The sequence below is a fragment of the Mustela lutreola genome, chromosome 2, assembly GCF_030435805.1.
Source record: "Mustela lutreola isolate mMusLut2 chromosome 2, mMusLut2.pri, whole genome shotgun sequence".
NCBI lineage: Eukaryota > Metazoa > Chordata > Mammalia > Carnivora > Mustelidae > Mustela > Mustela lutreola.
In genome coordinates, this window is record NC_081291.1 from 60,180,866 (window position 1) to 60,206,658 (window position 25,793).

The window sequence follows — 25,793 nt, forward strand, 5'->3', positions numbered from 1 at the left end:
AGCCCCCAGAAATGATGTAACACACATTCAGAGAACGCACACAGCTCTGGACAAGAAGGGATGACTCTGGGTGGGGGGGGCGGTGGGGGGGAGTTGCCAGGGAGGGTTGGAAGAGGGAACGTGGCGGGGATGGGGATGGGGTTAAGTGGGGGCATATGGTCCAAATAGGCTGGCCTCGGGGGAGGAAGGTATCAGGGAATTGACGGCTCTGAGTGCAGCAATGGGGGCACGAGGGACCTGGACAGAACTGCCGCAGCTCGCCCCCCCGCATGTCCTCATTCCCACTCTCTCTCACTCCCTGTGCTCCTCCAGCAACCCCAGGCAGGGGTCCTAAATTCAGAATAGTGAGGACTGAGCTCGGGTGAGAGAGGCAGGGAAAAGTTAACAGTCTTGACGTATCCAGATTGCGGGGCAGTAGCATGTGTGGACTGCACATCCCACGGCCCCATGAAGTCATTAATTAAGCTAGTTAGCCAGCACGGAGCACTTAACCATGGCCAGACTTCACCTGACTGAATGTTTGTAACAACCCTGAGATGGGAAATATCATTACCCCTGGTGAGGAGGAACAGAGGGACAGAGAGGTAAAGGTGAGCTGTTCAACCTGTAGTAGCAGTGTGGAGACTGGCTTCTGAAAACAGGAGCTGCTTTTGCAGTTTGGCAAGAGGGAAATGTTTCCGGGTGGGAAATGTTTCCGGGTGGAAATATGTTAATGGGAAGATGAGCCTACAACCCAGACTGGCAGTCATTTGAAGCAGATCATTCCACAAATGCCAAGTTGGTTTCACATTTAGTGTCACATAATACACCCCATTATGGTTTTTTTCATATGGTTTCACAGAATACACCCCATTATCAGAATGAGGGAGAAAATGATATGATCTTTTCAAGGGATGCAGTGAAGGTGTTTGATACAATTCTAAACTGATTTTAAATCATAGTCATAGCAACCTAGGAAGAGGAAGGAACTTCCCAATCTGAAAAGGGAAAGTGTGTGAGCTCAGTAATGCCCCCCAGAGATGTCCACGCCCTAAACCCCAAACCTGTGACTAGATTCCTTTATATGGTAAAGGGGATTTTGTAGATGGGATGAAGGACTTCGAGATGGGAGATGGTCCTGGATTAGACAGAGGGAGGGGCCTGTTGTAATCACAAGGGTCTTACTAAGATGGAGGCAGGAGGGCCAGAAGCAGGAGGAGTAGGTGTGATGACAGAAGCGGAGGTTGGAGTGACGTCACAGAAACTGGGCAGGTTGTACTACTGGCTTGGAGCCAGAGGGGGGCTGGGAGCCAAGGACACGTGAGCCTCTAAGCTGGAAACTGCAAGGAAGCAGATTCTCCCCTGGAGCTTCTGGAAGGAGTTCTGTAAGATTCATTCCAGACTTCTGACTTCAGAATTGTAAGATAACATATTTGTGTTGCTTTAAGCCACCGAGTTTGTGGTGCAACAGCCACATGAAATGAATACAGGTACCTACAAGAAAGTTCTAGGAGGAAATATTGCATATTTCCCTTCCAGGATCAGACACAAGGCATGGATACCCATCTTTGCACTTCTAATTAACACTGCAGTTAGGCAAGAAAAAGATATAAAAAGCATAGTATTGGAAAGGAAGGGCAAATAATGTCATCTCAAGGTGATGATGTGAGTGTCAAGGAGAAAATCCGAAGAATCTACCAACAAAATGGTTACAATTAGATTAGAGATGATTTATAGGTCTGATTGCAAAGTGAACACGAAACTTGTGTAAGATACAGCATCTTCATGACCTCAGGGGAGGGGTCAGCAAAGAGCTTTGAAACAGGACACAAAAAGTACCAACCATACAAAAATGACTGGTAAAGTGAACTCCATGAAAATTAGGAACGTTTGTTTAGTAAGAGGCAACACCAAGAAAGGAAATAGCAATCTACTAAGCAAGGGAAAGTATTTGCATACTTAGAACTGGTGAATGATTTATTTCCAGAATATGTAAAGAGCTTCTAGAAATCATTCAAGTAAAAGGACAACCCAGTAGAAAAATGAGCAGAGGCAGGGAGGCACTTTATAACACAGAATCATCAGTGAACATGATGGTGATCACCCTCATTGGTCACAGGGAATACGAGATGCTAATATATATCGAAAGGGCCAGATAATAGTAAAAGCATAGAGGTGCGGGGCATCTGGAATGCTCACACCTGTTGGTGGGGCTGTAAACTGGTACAGTTGTTCTGGAAAGCTGCTCAGCGGTATCTACTAAAGTTAAACATACTTCCAGCAATTCCACTCCTTCATATACACTCAGGAGAAAAGAGTGCTTCTTTCCCTAAGTGGCATGTACAAGAATGTTCATTGCAGTATTATTTGTAATATCGAAGACCCGGAAACAACCCAAATGTCCATCCACTCCAGAGAGAATAATACACTGTTGACAAATGTACACGGCAACAACAAAGAAGGGAGTCCTGTGACTGGCATTCCACAGATGAGTGAATAGTGTCAGGACCGCAAGAGCACAGAATGTGACCCCATTTATACAAGGTTCGAGAATGAGTAAAGTGATTCTCTGGTGATAACAGAACAGTGCTGTCTCTTGGGCAAAGGGAATGTCTGGGCAGATGGAAAGGTTCTAGACCATGGGGTAGAAGTTACAAAGTTGTATACGTTTATTGAAACTTATCAAACTGTATACCTAAGATTTGTGCATTTCACCTTACATGAATTATACCTTAGCAAAGAAACCAAACCAAACCCAGACTGCTCACCCTTACTGTAGTGATCAATTTAGGTATCCATGGGCAGAAGAAGCTGTTGGGTGAATGACTGATGGGAATCTGACTGAGGGCCAGGCAGTCACCACCTGAACCCACTGAGCATGGACTTCTTATGAAAGGAGGTAGGAAGGATTCTGGTGGTCAAAGTGGAATACCAAGCATGTAGAGTTATGTCTAATTAAAGGAAATAAGAGGAGCAGAATAGTTTAAAAAAAAAAGACAATGACCAGGAAGCAAACAGACACATACAGAATGGGGGACATTCTGTAGGATAATTAACACCACTTCTCATTAAGTCAAGACTCAGAAAATGGAAGGACATGAGGGACGGAGGGACTCTGCAAGACTTAAAGAGAGGGAAGATGATCAGGTCTCATCTGAATCCTAATTAGAATGAATCTTCTATAGGAAGACATTTCTGAGACATTTGGGAGCCTTCCTTGTGGCCTTGCAGGGAAACATCCCTATTTTTGAAAAATGAATGTTGTGGGATATAAGGATGAAATGACATGCCTGGATTTTACCTTAAAATATTCTGACAAAGTTTAGAAGCAACCCAAATGTGCCTTGATAGATGAATGGAAGGAAGATGTGATAGGCATACACACACACACACACACACACACACAGAGGAATATTACTTAGCCACTGTATGTTAACTATACTGGAGTTAAAAATTAAAAAAAATTTCTGGCAAAAATTTAAAAAGGACAGATGCAACAAATATGGCCAAATCCAGTCTGGAGATGGGCATATTCATTCACTGCATTTTGGTCTCTGCTTCTGAGCAGTTTTGGATTGTCATAATTAAAAGCAAGAGGGGACACAGTGGGGTGGGGGCTTGATGGGAGGGGGCTCAGCCTGAGAGAGATAGGCTCAGGGAACATACTCACATCTGCACTCCTCTGCAGAAGCATCAAACTGGCTAGTAAGCCTGGGGGGCAGCGCACAGCATAGGAGCTAAAGGGATGAACAGCAGTGCAGGGGCTTGGAGGAAGCAGTATGAGCAGCTGGATGCCTACCCTACTTCCTCTTAATAGTTGGCAGCCTCACTGAATGTGCCTCATTGAATAGTTATACTTCACAGCCTCCTTTACAAATACTGATTACCACATGACAAATTTCTAGACATTGGAATGTAGGCAGAAATTGCTGGGTGGGGCTTTGGGGAATGCTCTTTTTCCAGGGAGGGCTGAGTTGGCTGGTGTGCAGTTTTGCTCCTCCCTTTATCCCTTCTCCTTATCTGAAATCAGATGTGATGGCTGGAGCTGCAGCATCCAGCATCCATTCTTTCCCTAAGTGGCATGTACAAGAATGTTCATTGCAGTATTATTTGTAATATCGAAGACCCGGAAACAACCCAAATGTCCATCTCAAATGTCCATCCAGCCATTTTGTGACTGCACGATAACTTTGCAGTTGAAAACCCTAAGGCTAAAAACTGGTGGAGCAGAAAGTCTTGGGAACTGGTCACCTGGTTTCTTAGAACTGCTGTTTGTAGACCCTCATGGAGCTCTGGACTTCCTCCCATATTTCCCATTACTGGAAGAAAAACAAATCCTACTTTGTTTATGTTACTGTTATTTCAGGTCTCAGTCAACCAATTCCTAATAGAAATAGAAGCATTTCCCTTTGCCACTTGCATGGGTGACTATGTTGATGAGGGGAGATGTTTGACTCCCACCAACTTAGACTTCAGCTCCCAGCTTGAGGGCTACGTTTACCTTTTTTCCCATGCTGCTTCTTTTTTTCTTCAATGATTGAAGAAGAACTGATGTCTGGGGACTCCAGGCTATTCTCTGGAGAGACACAAAAGCAAAGCTGTAAACACAGTGTGAGGCTGGGGAGAGGCTCAGGCACCAGCATCCTTACTGGCCCGCTAAGTGGCCCTGGCAAGGTGCTCAGCTTCTCTGAGCTTCCATTTCCACATCTGAGATAATCATGCTGACTTTGCTGGCAAGTTGTGATAACTCTGCAAGAAAAGGGCCCATGTGTACACATGCCTGGCACACAGAACATATTTTGTGCCTTCCCTTTTGCATCCTTCCATTTGCTCCTTAAGAGGAGTGTAGGACTATTTTATCAGGAGGTCACAGACCCAAGCCCTCTGCTTCATGGCACTGCCCTCACTTTTGCTGTGAGCCTCCCAGAATTTCTCTCAAATGCAACAGAAGATTCAGAGACACCCATTTTCTTGATACCTCCCTTCCACAGATACCCACAGGGAAGGGGGCAGTGGGCCTGATACTTCCTCCTACCCCAACTCAGAAATCATCTGTAACTTGGCGATTCTAGTTTATGCCAGCCAGGGAGGGCAGCCAGCCACTGGCAGAAGGGGTGGGGGCTGCTGGAGAGCCTGGGGTGTGGTCTGGTGTGGCGCTCAAGGAGTCAGTCCTTTTGGACCAGCTTCGCGGAGGAACGGGGATGACAGGGTTCGCAAGGTAGGGGACGTGATACAGAAAGGCAGACCCTGAGCAGCTGGGTGATGGGATGTGGGGAGAATGAGGAGGAACAGCTGTCCTGTGGCACTGGCAGGAATGTCAAGGGCATGGGGCCCCAAATCCCAAGGCCTACATGTCAAGCTGTATATTTATAATGGTAAGGAGAGGTCAAGCCATATATATAATGGTAAGGAGAGGGGAGGCGGTAGGGAGTGATGAGGCCAGCGGAGAGAGTTCAGGAGCACAGTCTGTTCAGTGAGTATTTTCTGTCTTAGTGACTTGGGTTCAATTTCCAAGTAGCAACATTTAACCAACCATATCATAAAAATCAGAACATACCACTATTATTCAAACAGACCAAAACCCAAACAAACAAACAAACAAACAAACCCAAACTCTAATAAAATTCAGCTTTTTCTTAATTGAAAAAATGATGTGCAGACATAGCAGACTTTTTTTTAACAAGGTCGTTTGATGTGTTATGATGAACACTGATACGACATGCTGCTATGAAGATCCAGTCAGATGGATCTTTGTTCACCTAACCAGAGGTATTTTATGCATACAGATTCTTTTTTTTTTAAGCTTTTATTTATTTGTCAGAGAAAGAGAGAGAGCGAGAGAGCACAAGCAGTGGCAGCAGCAGGCAGGGAGAAGCAGGCTTCCTGCCAAGCAAGGAGCCTGATGCAGGGCTCGATCCCAGGACCCTGGGATCATGACCCAAACTAAAGGCAGACTCCCAATCAGCTGAGCTACCCAGGCGCCCCATGCACACACATTCTTAAATGCCCCTTACTTCTTCACTGAACAATGCATCTGCTTTCATGCTACAATATGGATGAACCCTGAGGACACTGAGCCCAGGGAAGAAGCCAGTCACAAAAGGACCACTTCTATGAGGTCCCTAGAGTCATCAAATTGCACATAGAAAGGATGGTGGGTGCCAGGGGCTGCGGAAGAGGGGATGGGAGTTAGTGTTCAATGGGGATAGTGTTCAATGGGGATTTCACCTTTACAAGGTGAAAAAGTTCTGCAGACAGATGGGGGGATGATTGCACACGAATAAGAATGTACTTATAACTGAACGTTCCACTTACAAATGCCCCAAAGAGTAAATTCTGTTATGTATATACAGTTGGCCCCAATTTTTAAAATGCTAAAAAAAAAAAAAAAAAAAAAAAAAAAAGAACGTCTGCTCATGTCCAAGTCTCATTGCTCCTTAGCCAGGTCCTGGGTGGACCCTGAGGCCGTTTCTAGTCTTAATGCAATTTCCATTGCAATGGTTACTCCCTGTTACTTAGTTGAGCAGGACCGGGTCCCACACCCCTGGAATTTTGTCAGTAGGACAGGTGATAAATGCATCTCAGTTTTTTTTTTTTTTTTAAGATTTTATTTATTTGAGAGAGAGGCAGTGAGAGAGAGCATGAGCGAGGAGAAGGTCAGAGGGAGAAGGAGACTCCCCGTGGTGCTGGGAGCCCGATGCGGGACTCGATCTGGGAACTCTGGGATCATGACCTGAGTGGAAGGCAGTTGTCCAACCAAGTGAGCCATCCAGATGTCCCTGCATCTCAGTTTTAATTTGCACTTCTCAATTATGGAAGCTATTGTGTGTCTTTTCAGATGTTAATTATCTGCTTGCCTCTCTGTTAGTATCCTTTGCCTATTTTACTATTGGGATGTTGTAGTTTTTAAATGATCTTGAGAACTGTTATCTATTAGAGAACTCTAGCTAACATTTGTTTGTCAGAGCTGCTAAAAATATTTTTGCTCCAGCTGATATGACAATTTCCTTTGGATTGTCTCTCATGTGTTTTCCTTACAGGACATTTTTATGTTTGCTTAGTGAAATGATTCGGCGTTCTGTGTTTTGTTTAGAAAGGAATTCTGCATCTGAAGATTAAATACATTTCAAAAACTCCTGTTTTCTTCTAGTACTTTAACAGAATTGAATTTTTAAATTAAAAATTTTATAGATTTTATTATTTATTTGACAGACAGAACAAGCCTGTGGGGGTGGGGAGAAGCAGAGGGAGAAGCAGGCTCCCCACTGAGTAGGCTCCCCAAAGAGCCCAACCACGGGGGGCTCGATCCCAGAACCCTGGGTTCATGACCTGAGCCGAAGGCAGATGCTCAACCAACTGAGCTACCGAGGCGCCCCAAATTAAGAAGTTTTAAAATGTGAGCCTTCTTTTAGAAAAATTCTCCAAGAAAGACAGGGGAGGTGAACCAGGTACAAAATGTCCTCATAAGTAGTGATAAAATTTTAGTACCCCATCTGCCTTCTGCAGTACTAGAGTGCAGGGGGCATGGGGGCGGTGGGAAACCACAGCTCCCCAGGGAAGCCATCGGCTGACCTGCTCCTCTCTAGCAGCCAGGGGTCTCTCCCCCTCTGCTCCCCTGAGCCACCTTCTCTGCATTCCAGTTACAAGAGGGCTGGGTCACCATCATGGGCCTCAGTTCCAGGCCATCTCCCTCCTTCACCCTGGGACTCACTCAGCACCTCCCCTGCACACTGGCAAGCCTGTCCTCTCCGCTGCAAGTCCTCTCTGCTCCCCCACAGAAGAGGGCTGGTGGCTTCAATGAGGGTGGGAGGGAGGGGTGGATGCAGGGCTTTTCAGGAGAGCCTGGGGGCTTGGTGCCAGACAGGATGTGGGCAAGGGAGAGAAGGGAGCACAGGGGAAACTCTATCCGTTGGGTATAAACTCCTGTGCTTCAGGTGCTGTTTGCTGAGGTGGCAGAGAAGGGAGGAAGGGGTGGGGTGGGGGCGGCAAGAGGCCTGGAGCTCAGGCGGAAGTGCTGGGTTCAGGTGCCCGTGGGAGCAGCCAAACAGGGACTCTGAAGAGGCCACTCCTGATGGAGGTCTGGGGACTAGGACAATAGAGAATGAAAATGTGTCACTGGCGAATAGATGGAAACTGAGGCTGTGCTTGTGGTCGAGACAGAGGATGGCGGGGACAGCCCAAGGAGCCCCGATGGTCCAGGAGCTTGGCAAGGCGGCTTGCGGAGCAGAGTGACAGGCGGGAGAAGACCAGAGCCCTGGGGGGAGGGTGGAAGGAGGAGCCAGGGTCTGAGGGGAGGTGCCTTTGGAGAGGTCTTAGCCCCCAGAGTGAGATTGGTAGTGTGGACTGAGGGGGCAGAAGCCAAGATCCCACAGGGTTAGGAAGGGGAGGCAAGTGGGCATGGTAGGTCTGGCCAGCTCTCAAGGGATGGCTGGGAATGGAGGGGAGGTGCACAGTTAGAAAGGGACCATGCAGCTGGGGAACGGCCACCCCTGTAATCCCAGCAAGAGACAGAAGTGTGACGCAAGTGGAGTGATTGAGGGGTCCAAGAAACAAAGAGGAGCAATTCCGTAGCAGCCTTGCCCATCCCTGGGTATGAGAGGGCAAAAGAGAGACACAGACCAAAACCCAAAGGCGAAGCTGTATGAAGAGACTTGACCACGCTGAGCAGACTGGCAGACCCTTTTTTTTTTTTTTTTTTTTTTTTTGAGGTGGGGTGCAGAGAGAAAAATAGAGGGGAGGAGCAGAGGGAGAGAGACTCCCAAGCAGACTCCATGCCTAGCACGGAGCTGAGGCGGGGCTCCATCTCACTCCCCTGAGATCAGGACCTGAGCCAAAATTAAGAGTTGGACACATAACCAACAGAGCCACCCAGGTGCCCCAGGGCAGACCACTTTAAAACACAAGTCATAAAACCACTGGTGTGTTTACCTCCTTCTCGGTGGCTGGCACCTGAAACAGCCCCCAGTCTCCCCGGGCTCCAGGCACTCACAGCCTTCAGTGTCCCTCCAGCAAGAGATCATGGTTGGTTTGTGTGGTCAGCTGCGGAAGTGACAGCGTGGGGCTTCAGAAGCAAGGCCAGAGAGGACATTTGGGCCCTGCTTTGCCTCTCTGGGATCACCTATTCTGAAGGGGGTCAGCCCCAGCCAATGGCCACATGACTAAGCCTGCCCAGAACTGATTCTCCAGCCCTGGTTTGCCTTCCTGTGACCACGGAGGAGACCTCTTGGGCCCAAATCCCCAAGCCAAGCCCCTCATGAGCTCCTGACCCAAAGAAACTGAGCTAACTCATGTTTACTGTTGTTTCAAACCACTCAGTTTTGAGGTAATTTGTTACACAGCCCACTCTTCAGGGGCATCCCAGGCTTGGGAGGTCCAGGACCGCAATCCACAGGGTTTGGGAGACCCTACGTGATCTCACGCAGCGACCTCTGCAGCTTCTCATCTCGCTCCCAGCCTCACCCCTCCCTGCTACCCTCTGGCCACCTGAAGACTCTTCACGGACCATCCCACAGGCAGAACCACCCTTTGCTTTTTTCACTGCACGGGAGTCCAAGCCCCGTCAGTCAACATCTCCCTCATCTGTTGTTGGCCCCATGACCTCCCCTCACATTCAGGACAAAGGGGCTTACTGCCTGCCCCTCCCAGAGATGGCACTCCCCTCTCTTGCATGTGTCACATCTGGTATTATGTAGGGTCACCTTCTTTCCCAAGATGGGCAACTGCTCCAGGTGCATTAAGGATGTCTTGTACTTTCTGCACCTGATGCTCTAGCATGTGAGTCTTATGGACCCCACAGGGACTGTCCTCATCTCTCTACCCTGGGGTTGGTCAACCCCTGGCAAGAGTGAAGGAGGTGTCCAAGAGGGTGATTTACAAATGTAGACCAACTACTCCAGAGCCCATGTGCCCACCTCCCACCTCCACTGTCAGCCTCTCACACCCAGGGCCCCTGGACCCTGCTCTAGTCGCCCAGGGCCAGGTCCCAGACAGCCCTGTGCCACAGAGTCCTGACATTACTCAAACCAGTCAACCCTAAGCCTGCACACCCTACATCCCCTGTTCCTTCCTAAGGAAATCACGACAAAGGCTCCTTCCCACAGTGCCCCGCTCTCTCTGCCTCTGACCCAGCCCGGTCCTTTCCAGTGTGGCCCTGCCGCCTATTTCTAGGGATCTAAGAAGATCACATACTATCTTTCCAATGGCAGCCATCCCTTTGTCTGCTGATCTTACTACACCTGAGCAGTAGTGAGACTGACAGTTTACTTATCTTTTATTTGTTTGTCAATTTTAATATCTATATTATACCTTTACATTTTAATCATTCTTATTACCTTGATCTATCTATGGGGTGTATTCCTGATTGCTTTTTTCCTTTTCTTTTTTTAGTTAACATAGTGTTATATTAATTTTAGGTGAGCAATATAGCGACTCAACACTTCCACACCTCACCCCATGCTAATGATGACAAGTGCCCTCCTTAATTCCCATCACCTATTTCACCCATCCCCCCCCACCACCCTCCCCCGGTCCGGTAACCATCAGGGTGTTCTCTATAATTAAGAGTCCATTTCTTGCTTTGTCTTTTTTTCCCCTTTGCTCATTTGTTTCTTAAATTCCACATATGAATGAAATTGTATGGTCTTTCTTTGACACATTTTGCTTCGCATACTGCATTTTAGCTCCATCCATGTTATTGCAAATGGCAAGATTTCATTATTTCTGATGGCTGAGTAATATTCCATTGTATACGCACCACATCTACTTTATTCATTCATAGCCAATGGACACATGGGCTGCTTCCTTATCTTGGCTATTGTAGATAAAGCTGCTTTAAACTTCAGGGTGCATGTATCCATTTGAATTAGTACTTTTGTTTTCTTTGGATAAATACCTAGTAGTGCAATGGCTCGTTCATAGGGTAGTTCTATTGTAAACTTTCTGAGGAACCTCCACACTGTTTTCTACATTGGCTGCCCCAATTTGCATTTCCACCCACAGAGCACGAGTGTATCTTTTTCTCGACATCTTCACCAGCACCGGTTGTTTCTTGTATTGCTGATTTTAGCCATTCTGACACGTGTGAAGTGATATCTACTGTAGTTTTGATTTGCATTTTCCTGATGAGGAGTGATGATGAACATCTTTTCCTGTGTCTGTTGGCCATTTGTACATCTTTTTTGGAGAAACGTCTTTTCATGTCTTCTGTCCATTTTTAAATTGGATTATTTGGTTTTGGGGTGTTAAGTTTTACAAGTGAAATCTACATTTTAAAACAACAGGAACCATGCTTGTCCATCCCCAGCTCCCAGCACGGGATCCATGATGATATTGAGAAGGCAGCTGAGTCTCTGAGGGCGGGCTTTACAGCAGTGTCTGGGCTGGTACTGAGGACTCACTGGTGGGCTCTGAGAGCTGGCAGGAGTGGGGCCGTGAGGGGCGGTGTGGGGAGGACAGGGCGAGATGGTCATTCACTGTCTGCTGGCCGATGTTTACTGGCATTCTAAGTGTGAGGTCCTGCAGCAGACGCTGGCAAACCTCCTCAGAGCCTATATTTTAGACAGGTGACAAACACAAATAAGAGTGTGTTGGGCTTCCAATAATTTTGTGAATGTACCCAGAAATGGAATTGCCGGGTCATATAATTTTATGCATTCCTTTCTGAGGGACCACCCTCCCATGTTCCACAGCTGTATACCTCCTCACCAGCAGTGCCCACGGGTCCCAGTTTCTCTACATCCTTGCCGACACTTGTTACATTGAATTTTTTTTTTTTTAATAGCTATTGTACTCGTGCGATGTGATGTCTCACTTTCCTAATGACTGATGCTAATGTGAGCACATCATGTCATGTACTTATTGGCTCTTCAGAAGATCTTCTTTGGCGAAATGTCTGTCAACTCCTTTGCCCCCTTTTTAGTGGGTTGTTCATGTTGCGTTTTAGGAATTCTCTATGCATTCTGGATATTAATCTTTAGTCAAAGATTTCCTTCAGGGTCTGGGTTTGGAAAGGCTGAGAGGGTGGTCTGGTGTCTTTAAATCACTATTGACAGAACTGGCAGGGCGGTCACTCCAGCTCCCAGAGCTGAAAGAATGGCCAGCCTCAGTACTGGCTTCTCAGGAACCAAACACACAGCTGGGCTTGGGGAAGAAAAGGTCCTTATGGCCCACCAGGGCACCAGCCAGCCACGCCAAAAACGTGTGCTGCCCTCCCCATTGTTGCTGGGCTAGAGGCTGCTCCACAGAATGTCACCATTCACCAAAATTTCCCAGCCTCCCCCTCCAGTTCTGTCCTGGAACCCACATGTGTTCATCCAGGCTCCAGAGTTCCGATTTCGGATTCTGAGCGTTGTGACCAGCTCAGTGGTTGTTTGGGTGGAAAGACTGATTCCTGGGAGCTTTCTGCTCTAATTAACATCTCCCAGGTGTCACCTCATACGTGGATATTTTCTTCTTTTAGATGCCATTGTAAATGGAGCTGCTTTCTTCATTTCCACGTTGGATTGCTTGGTGCTGGTGTGGAGGCACACAGCTAACATCGATGTTTGGATTTTGTACCCTGCAACCTGGCTTAATTCATTTATTAGCGCTAGTAGCTTTCTTGTGGGTTCCTAGGGATTATTTCTATATAGGATTATGTCATCTGGGAATAAGATAGTTTCACTTCTTCCTCTCCAATTTGTATATCTTTTCGTTCTTTTCCTTGTCTAAATGCTCTGACTAGGGGCACCTGGCTGGCTCAGTAAGTAGTGTGACTCTTGATCTTGGAATTATAAGTTTGAGCCCCACATTGGATAGAGAGATTACTTAAAATCTTTAACAAATAAATAAATAAATAAATGCTCCGGCTAGAACTGCCAGCACACAGTGTTGAATAGCAGTGAAAACAGACATCCTGGCCTTATTCCTGAACTTCAGGGGAAAGATTTCAGGCTAACAGAATTTTATTGAGGACCTGTTATGTGCCAGGCTCTGGGGAGACAGCAACATGCAAGACAGACGAACACTCCTGCCCAGGTGGAGCTTATGTTCTACTGGGGAGGGAGAAACAAGTAAGGAACAGTGATGAAGGTGGGAGGCAGAAAGTGGTATCAAGAAAAGTAAAGCAGAGGGTGACATTTGAATAGAAGTTTCAAGGAGGTGGAGGAGGGAGCCACAGGGTGATCTAGGGGGAGAGCATTCTGGGGAGGGAGACAGCAGTGCTAAGACACTGAGGCGAGTGTCCCCAGCCCAAGGAGCATGGGCAGCTGAGTGGCAGGACTGGGGCAGCCCCAAGAGGGGAGCTTTTTGTGGCTTTTCTCTCCAACCGCACATTCTGTTCCAGCACACCCCACCCCACAAGCCCTGGCTGGGAAGTCTTAGGTCTAGTATGGGCTTTCACTGACTCCTTTGCCTGGCCAAGGTCTCTGTTAAGTGTCCTCCACTCTCTGCACCAGGGGTGAGGCCTTGCTGGGGTCTCCAGGGAGGCTGTGGTGAATCAGACCCTCTGTCTATGTCACAGACATTGGCATCCCTATATAAAAGTCATTAATCCCAGAAATTGCAATCTCCCTGCTTCAACCCCTCTCAGCATCTTTACAGAACTGAATAGTCCTCCCCATGGTCCATGGGCCCTATCCAAGTAGTTCCAGACTGGCCTTCTGTCTCTCCAACACTGAGCTCATAGGAGCCTCAGCCTTTGCTGGCCCTTCCCCTAGAAGGGGAATGCTGCCTAGAATGCGCTTCTCCCTCTCTCATCCTTCAGGATTGTTATGGATAGGCATCAAATGTCACCTCCCCTGAGAGGCCTTCCTTGACTACCTCTCCCAGTTAAGTTATGCCTTGCCCCCTACCCAAAACTTCCTGTAGGTTTCCTTTCTACTGGCTGTTTGCTTTGCAATGTCTGCCTTCCTTAAAATGAAAGTCCCAGGTTGGGGAGGGTATTATTCACCCCTAAATCCCCAGTGCTTAGAACACAAGCCCTCATCCAGCAGGCACTTACTAAATATTTGAGAATGAAGACCAAATCCAGAGCTTACTTCTCTGATGTCCAATTCCAGCCGAGTCTTTGCCCAGACCCCTTAACGGCCCCTCCATCAGCACTCCCCAAGCATTATCTTCTGACTCAGACTTCACACAGTGGGAGACAAGCCAAGGCCCTAGAGGTGGGGTGTTGGGTATCATAATAGTGAGTAGAGACCCTAATAACAGTAGTGTCAAGGAACTGAGTCCTTGACACGTACCCCCTCTTCGAGCTCACAGCAGCCTCAGGGAATTGGGATTGATCCCATTGCACCGATGAGGCAGCTGAGGCTCACAGAAGTGTTGTACTCCGCCATGTGTGTCTGACACCATGTGTGTTCTCCCCCGAGGCTGGGCTCCAGAAACGCCACCTGGCTCAGAGCTCAGTGTCCCTGGGCTGTTCTCCCCCAGGAGGCCCCTCTTCCCCAGGGTCTTTCTAGCTCTTACATTCGTCCCCAGCTCCTACAGATGAACCCAGGATGTCAGGGTCAACTGTCATCCTGGCCTGAGCCCCTGGCTGATGTGCTCCCATCCAGGCTGCCTTCACTTGCCTACCTGGCTAGGTGCCCCTGCCTGGCCTGGCCTGCAAATGCCATCGGTCTGTCCACTTGCCTGCCTGGCCTGGTTTCCTCCCAAATGCACAGATCCTCAACCCAGACCATGGAGATCAGCTTGGGGGAAGGGGACCTCCTATTTGCATGTCACTGCCAAGGGAAGTGATAAACCCAATCTCGAGAGTCACAGGGTACTCCCCCCACCTCCCCCGCCATGTAACTACTCTATTGGTACCATAGGATGAATTAGTCTTGTTCATAAAGCCTTCAACTGTCTTGTGCCAGTTGCATTATTTTGTGTGTGTGTCTAAAGTTAATTTGTTGTTATCTGCAAACATTTCAAAGCTATCTTTTTTTTTTGTAACTCTCAGACTTCCTTCATTTTTCAATTTGCCTTGGAGCAGAGTGAGTGAGTGCACAATGGCAGCGGTGGGGACTCATGTAGAGAGCAGCACACGTTTGAGACAAGCTAAGTGCCCATTCACATGGGTTGGTTCAGTAAATTATGATACATTCACTCTACGTGATCTGTCTTCTGCTCACAACACGGGAAGTCGAAGAGAACTCCCGATAATAATATTGACAAGGAAGTCTTTTCACTGTGTTGGGGTTAATGGAAAAAGCAAGGCATAGGAAGCCTGTTTCTTGTGTGGTTGTTTGTGTGAGAAAAAGACAAATGGTATAAACTATGTCTGTATGTATTTGCCTGTGTGCACAGAGCATGTGTGTGGAGCACGGGGAGCAGGAGAGGAGAGGCTCGTGCCACTCCCCTCTGAGGAGGGGAGACTGGGTATCTGGGAACAGGACGGGGAGGGGCTTTCACGAGAGGGGGCTTTGAACACTTTTGAATTTTGAACCATGGGAATATTTTACCTATTCAAAACCAAATTAAATTTAAAGCACAAGTTGACAGCAGGCAGCATTGACCATTCTGCCCACCTCAGTGCCCACCACCCCCAGAGGTGCACCGGCAGCACTTGGCGGGAGCACTTGGCAGCAGACCTGGGACTTCAGTGGAGCCAGGACATCTCCCACAAGGGCCTGAGGCTGATGCTTCCTCTGGGCTCAGCCTAGTGACCTTAGCTGAGGCTGAGAGAGACCCACTTGATTTCTGGTACCTTCCACAAAGCCTGTTATGTGGTGAACTGTGCCCCGGCCCGCAAAATTAATGGTTTTGAAGACTTGAAATCCTACCTTCCAGCACCTCACAAGGTGACTCTGGGTCATGCAGCCCTAACTTAGATGATGTCATGCTGGAGTAGTGTGGGCACCTGATCCTATATGATTCCTGACCTTAATAAAAAAGGGGAAATTTGCAACAGGCATGCACACAGGCAGAACGCCACGTGATGATGAAGGCAGACATAGAGATGACACGTTCCCAGTCCTGGGAACACCGAAGATTGCCAGCAAACCACCAGAAGTTTCCTAGGAGAGAGCCTGGAACAGGTGCTTCCTCTGACCCCTCAGAAGGAACCAGCCCTGTCAGTGACACCTGCATCTTGGACTTTAGCCTCCAGAACCATGAGACAATAAATCTCTGGTGTTAAAGCCACCACTGGGTGGTGGCACTTTGCTATAGCGGCCCGAGGAAATAAAATGTGAAGTTTCCCCAGAATCTGGCACACCTATGTTTCTGCCTCACGGTCTGATTTGGAATCCCCTTAACCCTCAGTTAAGTCTGGATGTCACTGTCCCAGGCTCCCAAGGCGGTCTTCAACTCTGAGCCCATGCCAGCCCCATATTTACCGTTGTGAGTCATACCCTTGGAGACCACAGCAGACACGATCTTGGACATCTGGGCAGATGTTGCAAAGCTTGATTTTGGCTAAAGGCGATTCCAACCTGAGGAGTGATACAGTACTTGAGCCAGGTGATCCCCAGGCCCTCAGCTCCCCTTGCCCCGGGGTGGCTGAGAAAACTTGGCATTTCCTGAGGGCCTACCATGTGACCAACACCTATAGTTCCCTGCCTCCCCCCTCCTTCATCCTCTCTCCCCTCCTTGACTTAGTTCTAGCTGCCCGGCCTAATCTTTCTGTGTCTGGAACATGCCAACCTTGGTCTGCCTCAGGGCCTTTGCCTATACCACTTCCTTGGCCAAAAAATGTTCATGGACAACCAGCTGCGGAGAATGGGACTCTCCCTTCAGCTCTGAGCTCATGTCACCCACTTCAGAGACACTACTCTCACCACTCCATTCAAAACAGTTTCTTTCTTCCCATCTCCGTAACACCTCACTTTACTTTCTCCTCTGCAATTACCACTATCTGATTTGTCGCGCGCGCGCGCACACACACACACACACATCAATGCATTGCCTATTTCCCCTTGAACGGAAGGTCCAAGAGAACAGGGGTATTTTCTCATTTGGAGCCAACGCGCTCATCAAAGCGCCTGGCATAGCCTTGGGTCTTCGTAACTATTCATTGGATGAATTTTTCATTTTACAGAGGAGGAAGTAAAGGAGAGATTCAGCTAGGTGTCCAAAGTCACACAGTAAGGAAGGACCTTAGCTGGGATTCCACCCCAAGATTCCTTGACTCCAAAGCCTGTGTCCTTCCAGCAACATTCTGCTACAATCCAGGTGGAAAGAAATCCTGGTCCTGGAGAGGCACTAGTTAGCAGTGCCCCGTCTCCTAGCACCCCAGCTTGGTGGGGATGCGTGGGTCATACAGCAGGGGTGCACAAGTCAAGGAAGGATAGAGGGATGGCTAGGTAGCTAGGTATGTGATAAAGCAAATCCAGTAATAAATAAGGAAGGGCGAGCAAACTTGTAAAGAGACCTTGCAACGGACGCCCAAGGAGCCCGCCCCAAGCCCCGCGCACCCCTGACCCGACGCCGCGCGCACCCACCGGCCCAGCGCGCCGGGGCTAGCCCGGAAGCCTCCACACCGCAGTTCCCGGCTTCCAGCTCAGGGAGTTCGGTTTACGTCGCCAAGGCAACCATTCTCCCCGCCCGCTGGGACGGTGACGTCACAAAGCCGAGGCGTTCTGGCTACGTGGGGGTGGGGCCTGCGGGCGTCTCCGTCCAGCAGTAGAGGAGAGGCCGGAGTCCCGCCGCCCGAGCTCCGGGCGCCTCCTGCGCAGTGTCTGGGATTGGGTCTGGGGCACAGGCGGTTCCTTCCTCCGTCATTCCTTATTCCGCACTCCTCCCGCTCTTTGCCTTTTGTTCCCCGATTCATTTATTCAGTGTGCGCTTCGGGATGCATGTGGTGCAAACACAGACCTGTCCTTTCTGCCGGGTGGATCTCACTTTCTAGAGGGTCGTTTCTTAAAAGTGTGGTTCCTGGGCCAGCCGCAGAAGCATATTATTCCTGGAACTCGTTAGAAGAGCAAAAGTTGTACCCTCCCGGGCGGCAGAAAGTCGGGGGGGGGGGGCGCAGCCGTGCAATCTGGACTGTAACCAGGCCTCCCCGTGAATACGATGCGGGCTAAGGCTTGAATTCACCCTATTCCCGAGGGTGAATGAGACTTTTTACAATAAAGACACAGCACGGCAAGGGCTATTAGTAGACAGGGCAGCGACGGGGTGATAAAAAGCAGGGATCCAGTTTAGATAGCCCAGATTCATCAGCTGATGTGGTCATGGGCTAAAGTGTGCCCTCTGCTTCCCCAGCTCAGGTCCCTGATTCCTCAGAAACAGGAGAACCCCTCCCACAGTTCTCACCATGGTCACCACATTGTCCCACGCATCTAGGGAATTTGCAGATTGACAAAGTCTGCTTGGAGCTGGGGCACAGTCTGGGCTCTGTCTTTCTAGCTGTACTCTGTGCTCTGGAACAGTGTGCAAACCAGGAGGGTGTCAGTGAGAATCCCAGCAGCTCTCAGCTCTGCTCAAGGCAGGTGTAGTGGTTAGGAAGACCAGTGCCAGGCAATGTGGAGAGGCTCCTTGGATTGGAAGAAGCAGGGATCCCTGAATCACCACTGGAGGACAGCATTCTACTGGCATTATCTACAGGAGGCTTTGTGCAAGGGAGGAAGGAAATTTTTATGTCAAGCCATATACATGATTTGTGCATGAGTGTGTGGGGTGCCCACATGTATGTGGAGAGGAGAGGACTATTTGTTACAGCAGCTAGCTTGAACAGACCCCTTGAACAACCCCCTGAACAAACAAGTGGTTTCCATGTAGCCCCAGTGCAGAGGGTCCTTCTGCTGTCATTTAGAGTCCTAAACACTTTAGCCTCTGCTTGTCTCTGGTCTCTGCCACAGCAAAACAAGGAGCTGGATAGTGGAGTCAGCTATCAGCAAGGGCCAGAGGCACTTTATTAATTGGTGGCTGAGGGAGGAAAGCAAAGAGTTTCAAAATAGTTTATCAAAAATAATTGGAATTCTAATGAGACTTTTAGGACTCTCGAAAATAGGTGACCCAAAGAGGGAAAAGCTACTGAGCATACTATCAATTCATTGCTATTAGCAGGTACATTTATGAACGATTGTAAATTATCTGTGAACCTTCAGAGTCTTCCTGGGTGCCTGACACTGTTCTCTGTGCCCATTTAATGCAGCCTGCCTGTGAAGTTGGCCCCTCTTATTACCCTGCTGCCAAGGGGGGAGATTGCACCACTGTGAGGTTAAGAAACCTGCCCTCAGGGCCGGCAAATAAGTGTGTTTTTCAGAAAGTCCACGGAACAGAGAGCTTAAAGAGTGGGTGCCAGGAAAATCCAATGAGGGGAAAAATGGCTTTTCAACAAGTGTGCTAGAACAATTGGATTTCCACATGCAGAAGAATGAAGCTGGGCTCCACCTCATCCCATACCAAAATTAACTCAAATAGAACCAGAGACCTAAATGTAAGTACTAAAGCTCTCAGAAACAAACAAACAAACAACAACAACAAAAAAAAACAACCACAGGAGTAAATCTTTGTGACCTTGACTTAGGCAGCTATTCCTTGGCTCTGACACCAAAAGCACAAATGACAAAAGACAAAAAGAGATAGACTGGACTTCATCCAAGTTAAAACTTTTGTGTTGTAAAAGATACCATCAAGAAAGTGGAAAGAGGGGCACCTGGGTGGCTCAGTGTGTTAAGCTGCTGCCTTCAGCTCAGGTCCCACATTGGGCTCTCTGCTCAGCGGGGAGCCTGCTTCTCCCCCCTCACTGTCTGCTTCTCTGCCTACTTGTGATCTCTGTCTGTCAAATAAGTAAATAAAATCTTAAAAAAAAAAAAGAAAAAGGAAATGGGAGAAAATATTTGCAAAACATATATCTGATAAAGGACTTGTATCTAAAATATATAATGACATCCTACAACTCATTAAGAAAAATGCAAATAATCCCATTTAAAAATAAGCAAAGGATCTCAGTAGATAGTTCTCTAAAGAAGTTGTACAGATGGCCAACAAGCACATGAAAAGATGCTCAGCACACCTAGTCAGGGAAATGCAGATCAAAACCACAATGAGATATGATTTCACACTCACTGGGATAGCTCTACTCAAAAAGATAGTTAATAACAAGTGCTGGTGAGATTGTGGAGAAATTGGAGCTCTCCTACATTGCTGGTGGGAATGCAAAATGGTGCAGCTGCTTTGGAACACAGTCTGGCAGCTCCTCAAAGAATTACACCAGAGTTATCACATGACCCAGCAATTCCACTCCTAGATACTGACCCAAGCAAAATGAAAACATGTCCACACAAAAACTTGTATGTGAATATTCATAGCAGCATTCTTCGTGATGGCTAAGAAACAACCTGGATTTTCATTAACTGATGAATGGATCAACAAAATATAGTACTCTCACACATGGAATATTATTTAGCAATAAAAAGAGATGCAGTAAAGATAAATACCATAACATAGATTAACCTTGAAAATACTACATTAAGTGCTAAGAGACAGTCCCAAAAGACCATGTATTGTTTGATTCTGTTTGCCACGAATAGGCAAATCCACAGAGCAGAAAGTCTGTGAGTTGTTGCCAGGTGCTCAGGGAGGGATGGTGTTGGGGGAAACTGGCAGGGACCACTAAAAGGAGATGTAGGTTTTTTCTTATGGGAGATGAAAATGTCTACAGTAGATTATGGTGGTGACTGCACAACTCTGTGAATATACTAAATGCATTTTTAATGGGTGATTATTTGGTACATAATATCTCGAGAAACACGTTAAAAAGAAGAAGAAATGCTCTTGAGTGACTAACAGATTGAAAAGTGTTCATTGAGTTTGTTAAATAGGAGACTGTCAGTGGCCTGGGTGATAGTAGTTTCAGGAAATTCTGGGGGTGATCTGATGGGTGAGGAAGGAGGAGACACAAGGGCCTTGGCTGAGGCCCTATCTTGCTTTTTGAGGGCAGGCTGGCTCTGACCCATAGTGGGACTGGGAGATCTGACCAAGCTCTTCCCCTGCAGTTCTGCTGGAGCCTTGGTCATCAGAGGCAGACCCAGTGCCACAGCTGAGAAGCCAGATGGCTAAGGCTTGGGAGATTCTGTGTGCTGGCTGGTAAAGTTGCAACAGCATTGTTCTGGATCAAAGATGGTGCTTCAGTGCCTGGTCTTTCTAGGCTTTTTGGGGGTAGGTGGGGTGGGGTGAAGGTCCCAAGTGGTCGTGAGGATTGTGGTCATCCAGGAAGAGGGGCTAAGACTAGACCAGGCTTGAAGGTGTGAAGGAAGCAAGATTGAGAGAGAGAGAGAGGAGGAGAAAGAGGACAACATGGAGGAACCATGGTGCTGAACTGGTGGGGGTGGTTGCAGCTAAGGTGGGGTAGGACATTATTGCTTTTGGACCAGGAGATTTGAGACAGTAGGCTGTCACTTCCTGGACTCTGCCCCACAAGAGTGTGTCATTGAGCTTCAGGAGCCCGGGATAAGGAGATTCTCAATAATAGTTCCTGACATCATTTAGGTTGCATTTGGTTTCAAGAAACAGAAAGCTCCATGAGAAAATGACTTAAATAAGAAGGCAGTATCATCTCACACAATGAGAAACCCCTCAGAACACTTGTCATATCTCCTTAGCAAAACAATTTTTCCACACATGCCTCAACCAGTGCTAGCAAGGAAAATGGGACTCTGTGGGGATCTCAGCATCAGGGCATATGGCCCTGGGGAAGAGTGGAAGAGGGAGCAGAAGTTGAATGGACAATGTGTTCACCCCCAACCAACTCACACTGAGGAGCCCAGTGCAGGCTCTCCCATGGATGCACATATGTCAAAATATCTTCCACCCCCTCTGTTCAGAGCCCACTTGGATTCCAGGCCTTTGCTTCTGTGGCATTCTGTGCCATACCACTAGCTGCTGTCCTCCTGCTCCTCTTTGCTTGGCTTATCCCTGGCTATTCTTTAAACCTCATCCTAGAAGTCATTTGTCAGCCCAGCCATCCCTAGTCCCCAAGTCTGAGCTGATACATTCTTTCAGTGCCCTGTAATCCCTTCAAAGCAATGGCTATTTCACAAGGAGCTCTATGAGTGTGTCTTTTCTGCTGTTGTGTAGGTCCCATGAGGATAAGAACTATGCCCTCTGACCCCTTGACCCTAATGTTTTGCACAGTACCTAGCACACAGAAGGTGTTCCATAAATATTTTGTCAAATGTCAATGGATAGTGGATGGTGATTAGATATGAATGGAAAGATAAATATTTACCTGAAAGAATGAAAATTCTTGGAGATGAATAAGTGGATGGGTGGCTGGATGGATGGAGAGAGAATGTATGTATAGCTGAGCTATACTTATGTAGGCGGATGGGTGGCTGGTGTGTTGATGGGTGGATGTGAATTGGCTGGGTGGCAGGGTAGAGAGGTGGATGAATGGGTGGTGGATGGGTGGTATGGATAGATGATGCAGGTATGGTGGGTAGATTGTAGAGTGGGTATAGATAGGCAAAAGGAGGAACAAGCTGATGGGTGTGGGCGCGTTGTCCGAATCTACCACGGGGTGGCGCCCTGCACCAGTTTGAGCCCTAGGCCCGTGCGAATGCCCTTTCTGTCCAAAGGGTACTTAAAAAAGAGGAACCTTTTGTCCTAGGCAGCGGTGAAAGGTTCCCCGGTGACGCAGGTTTGTAAACAAGTTGAAAAGACGCTGCCCTGCTGGCTCACGTCAAGCGGGACCGCGCAAACAGTGCCACCTCGACCTTGGCTCCCTTGCCCAGAGGCCAGTGTCCGGCTGCTCCTAGCACAAGTATGAGCTGAGCTTGGGGACAGGAGTCCTGCTCGCTGATGTGAACGCAGCCACCCCTTCCTCGGCCACAGCATCCCGGTTGGGGACCCTGAAGACGCCTGCCTTGAATTGCTGCAGAAAGTCCCAGGGAGGTATTGAGGGCAGGCGGGATATCTCAAAACCTGCGCAGTTCCTTTTGCCCACGTGGGAACACACATTATCCTAAGCTGCCTGACTTCAACCCTAATGGGAAATCTACATCCTGGCAAACTCCAACCCAAGACCATTCATCCCAGGCTCCATCAGAATCTTAATTTATTCCAGACCCTGATTCAGGCTCACATTTTGATACTGATCCTCCCCAGGCACTAACCCAAGGAGACTTTACCCCAACTTTGCTAGGCCTAATCAGAGCACCCCTTAAACCAATAGTAATATAACTTAATGGGAACCACCTCCAAAACCAACCATGGATTCATAAATGCTTCAAAACACTGAAAAAATAGACAAATGCACAATATGTTGTGGGTGCCAATTCACATCCACCCATGTGGGAGTGTAGGAAAGTGCTGGCTACCTCAACATTTATCAATGCTGAGTATTATCACCCTTTCTCTTCTCTGCCAACTTGATGGGGAGAAAAATCCCAAGTAACACTTTAATTTGCATTTCTGAAGGACTTAAAGGCAACTTCCCCCAGCAACTATTTATTAAATATTAAATATTAAACAAGGTTTATTGAAGCCATGTGATAAAAACCAGCACTTCCTTGGCCCCTGACACTCTAACACCCCTCCCCTCTTCTCAACTCTTTTGGCTGTTTCTTTTGATACATGTCTTCATTTTTTTAATATTAGGTTTAAATTTCAATCTCTTGATTGAATTGTAAGTAAATATCAGTTGACTTCTTGTCATGGGAGGTGAAGATCGAACATCTCATGCAACTCTGGGTTCTGTTCATAAGCTACCCAGTGTGGCTGACTCAGGGTTTGAGTACCCAGGTTTCTTTGTCCTATTAGGACTACATTAGTGTTGCTCCCTTCTGACAGTTCCCCAATGTTTGCAATTCTCCCTGAAATTAAATACTTTGTTTTCCACCTTCTTAGTTTTATCCATTTTTAAAATTATGAAATATAGAAATCATATGGAAGAATGTATCATTCTGTTTCATTTGTTTATTTTTTAAAGATTTGTATGTTTTGAGGGAGAATCGGGGAAAGGGCAGAGGGAGAGGGAGAGAATCTTAAGAAGACTCTCTGCTGAGCTTGGAGCCAGATGTGGGTTGACCCCAGGACCCTAAGATCTTGATCTGAGATGAACCTGAGAATCTGATGTCCAAATGACTGAGCCACCAAGCACCCCAAGAATAATTTTATTAAAAAAAAAAAAGAAGAAGAACAACAACAAATATGCAGACTATGACCTGAAACTTTTCTTAGAAATCCCTAGGGTCCTTACCCTGACTTCCGTGATGTGCTTTGCCTAGTTCATTTAGTTTTTTCACCCATGTGTGTGGCCTTAGCAGTTTGTTTAGTCTCATCTGGTGGTGTACATAGAAAAGGGAGCATTTGCCCTTCTTCTTTGAGGACTTGCTTTTTTGCTTAGCGTCGGGAGAGCCATCCACCTTGGCTCACGTGCATGTGGCCCATTCATTTTCATAGGTACCTGGTAACATTTCAGTGTAAGAATATAAGGCAGTTGATCTATTTTACTGTTGTGGAACATTGTGCTGTGTCCAGTTTCTTTCTTTTGCAAACAATGGTTCTAAAACAAATTTTGTCTATGTTTCCTGATGCACAGGTATGAGAGTTTTTCTTGGGTGGACACTGGGGAGTGGAATTGCTGGGTTAGAAGATGTGCATTTGTTCCGTTTTTCTGGATAATACCCAATTGTTTTCCAAAGTGGTTGTACCAATTTACACCCTGTGGACAGGGAATTTAAATTGCCTTTGATCTGTTTCCTTGCCAACACTCTGTACTATCAGGCTTTTAAATTTTGCCAGTCTAATCTGCACTGTTACCATGGCCAGATACTATCTGTTTGTTTACACATAGACCTGTGTCCAGGTTCTATTTTATTCAACTGATCTTTCTGTCATCTGTTCCCATCTATATGTCATGATCACAAACCCTTGCAACCACCCTAAAGATCACTTTCTAGTGCCCAAACACTCTCTGAGAGAAAGCCACGGGATGTAAACTTTTGAGAATTTCCAGACATTCACCTGATTGATAGTTTTGCTGGGTACAGAAGTTTAGGTGGGAATGATTTTTTTTTTTCTGCTGGGATGCTGAAGGCATTTTGTAGCCCCTTGCAACAGATAGTATTTCCCCAAAAGAGCCAGAAAAATATGTCTAGTCCCACGTGCATTTTTAGAAACTGGCGACTGTCTATCAGGATATAGACACCATTTCTTATCCCCGAACCTGGGGGACTGAGCAGCTGCCTTGACAAATGTGGCAGGAGTGAGCTTGTATGGTTTTCCAGGTTCCATCATACAAGGTTTATTCCTGGCTGTCTTTCAGGACACTCAGCCCTGGAAACCAGTGTCCGTGTGCTGAGGAAGTCCCAGCCACATGAAGAGGCCATGTGTGTGTGTCCTGGCTGGTAACCCCAGCTAAGACTTCAGCCAAGAATTTGCTTCCACTCCCAGCAATACGATGAGCAGTCTTTCGGATCATTTCAGCTCTCAGGCTTTGAATCACTCCAGCTGCTGCCAAGTGGAGCAGAAGTATACTATCCCCACCAAGGCCTATTCAAATCGAAGATTTACAAATAAGTGTAGTCATTGTTTTAAGCCACTAAGTTTTGGGGTATTTGTTACATAGCCAATGCAACAGAATTTCTTTCTGTATGCCAGCTCCTAGCTAAGTAGGTCTTGAGGATGTGAAAGGTGAGTAGGCTATTCCTTGCACCTAAGGAGATCATAATATATTCAATTCAATTCAATTTGAAAAATGTGAGTAACCCACATATCCCCCAGTGCCTTGACATTTGTTCCTTTTTACGTCAATGTACCCAGACTCTGCTGCGCATTGCCCTACTGAAGAGTGGAAGGAACAGTTGTAGGTCTGCTTCTCTGAGAAAGTTTGACCAGATTTTTCTGGTGACAAAGAGGTGACAAGAAGTTTGAGAGTGATGAGTGGCAACAGTCTTTCCCGT

General features: G+C 47.3%; 2 protein-coding genes across 8 annotated transcripts in view; one reads left to right on the plus strand and one right to left on the minus strand.

Moving 5' to 3' along the window:
* Positions 1–17,494, minus strand: part of CFAP100 (cilia and flagella associated protein 100) — a 49,615-nt gene extending 32,121 nt beyond the window's left edge. For 2 of the 5 annotated variants that reach the window (XM_059161957.1, XM_059161954.1), the window contains exons 1-3: positions 17,385–17,494; positions 16,281–16,376; positions 4,481–4,555 (exon numbers count right to left, since the gene is read on the minus strand). In XM_059161957.1, the coding sequence (XP_059017940.1) occupies positions 4,481–4,555; positions 16,281–16,329 (124 nt within the window). In that variant the 5' untranslated portion in view covers positions 16,330–16,376; positions 17,385–17,494. Of the gene's footprint in view, positions 1–4,480; positions 4,556–16,280; positions 16,377–17,380 lie in introns of all 5 variants that reach the window. The other 3 variants (XM_059161956.1, XM_059161955.1, XM_059161958.1) reach the window with 3 other exon arrangements.
* Positions 1–25,393, plus strand: part of ZXDC (ZXD family zinc finger C) — a 96,068-nt gene extending 70,675 nt beyond the window's left edge. The window contains exon 9 of one of the 3 annotated variants that reach the window (XM_059161950.1): positions 25,157–25,393. In XM_059161950.1, coding sequence (XP_059017933.1) covers positions 25,157–25,242 — 86 coding nt within the window. In that variant the 3' untranslated portion in view covers positions 25,243–25,393. Of the gene's footprint in view, positions 1–12,436; positions 14,808–25,156 lie in introns of those variants that run through there. The other 2 variants (XM_059161952.1, XM_059161948.1) reach the window with 2 other exon arrangements.
* Positions 25,394–25,793: the final 400 nt, after the last annotated feature.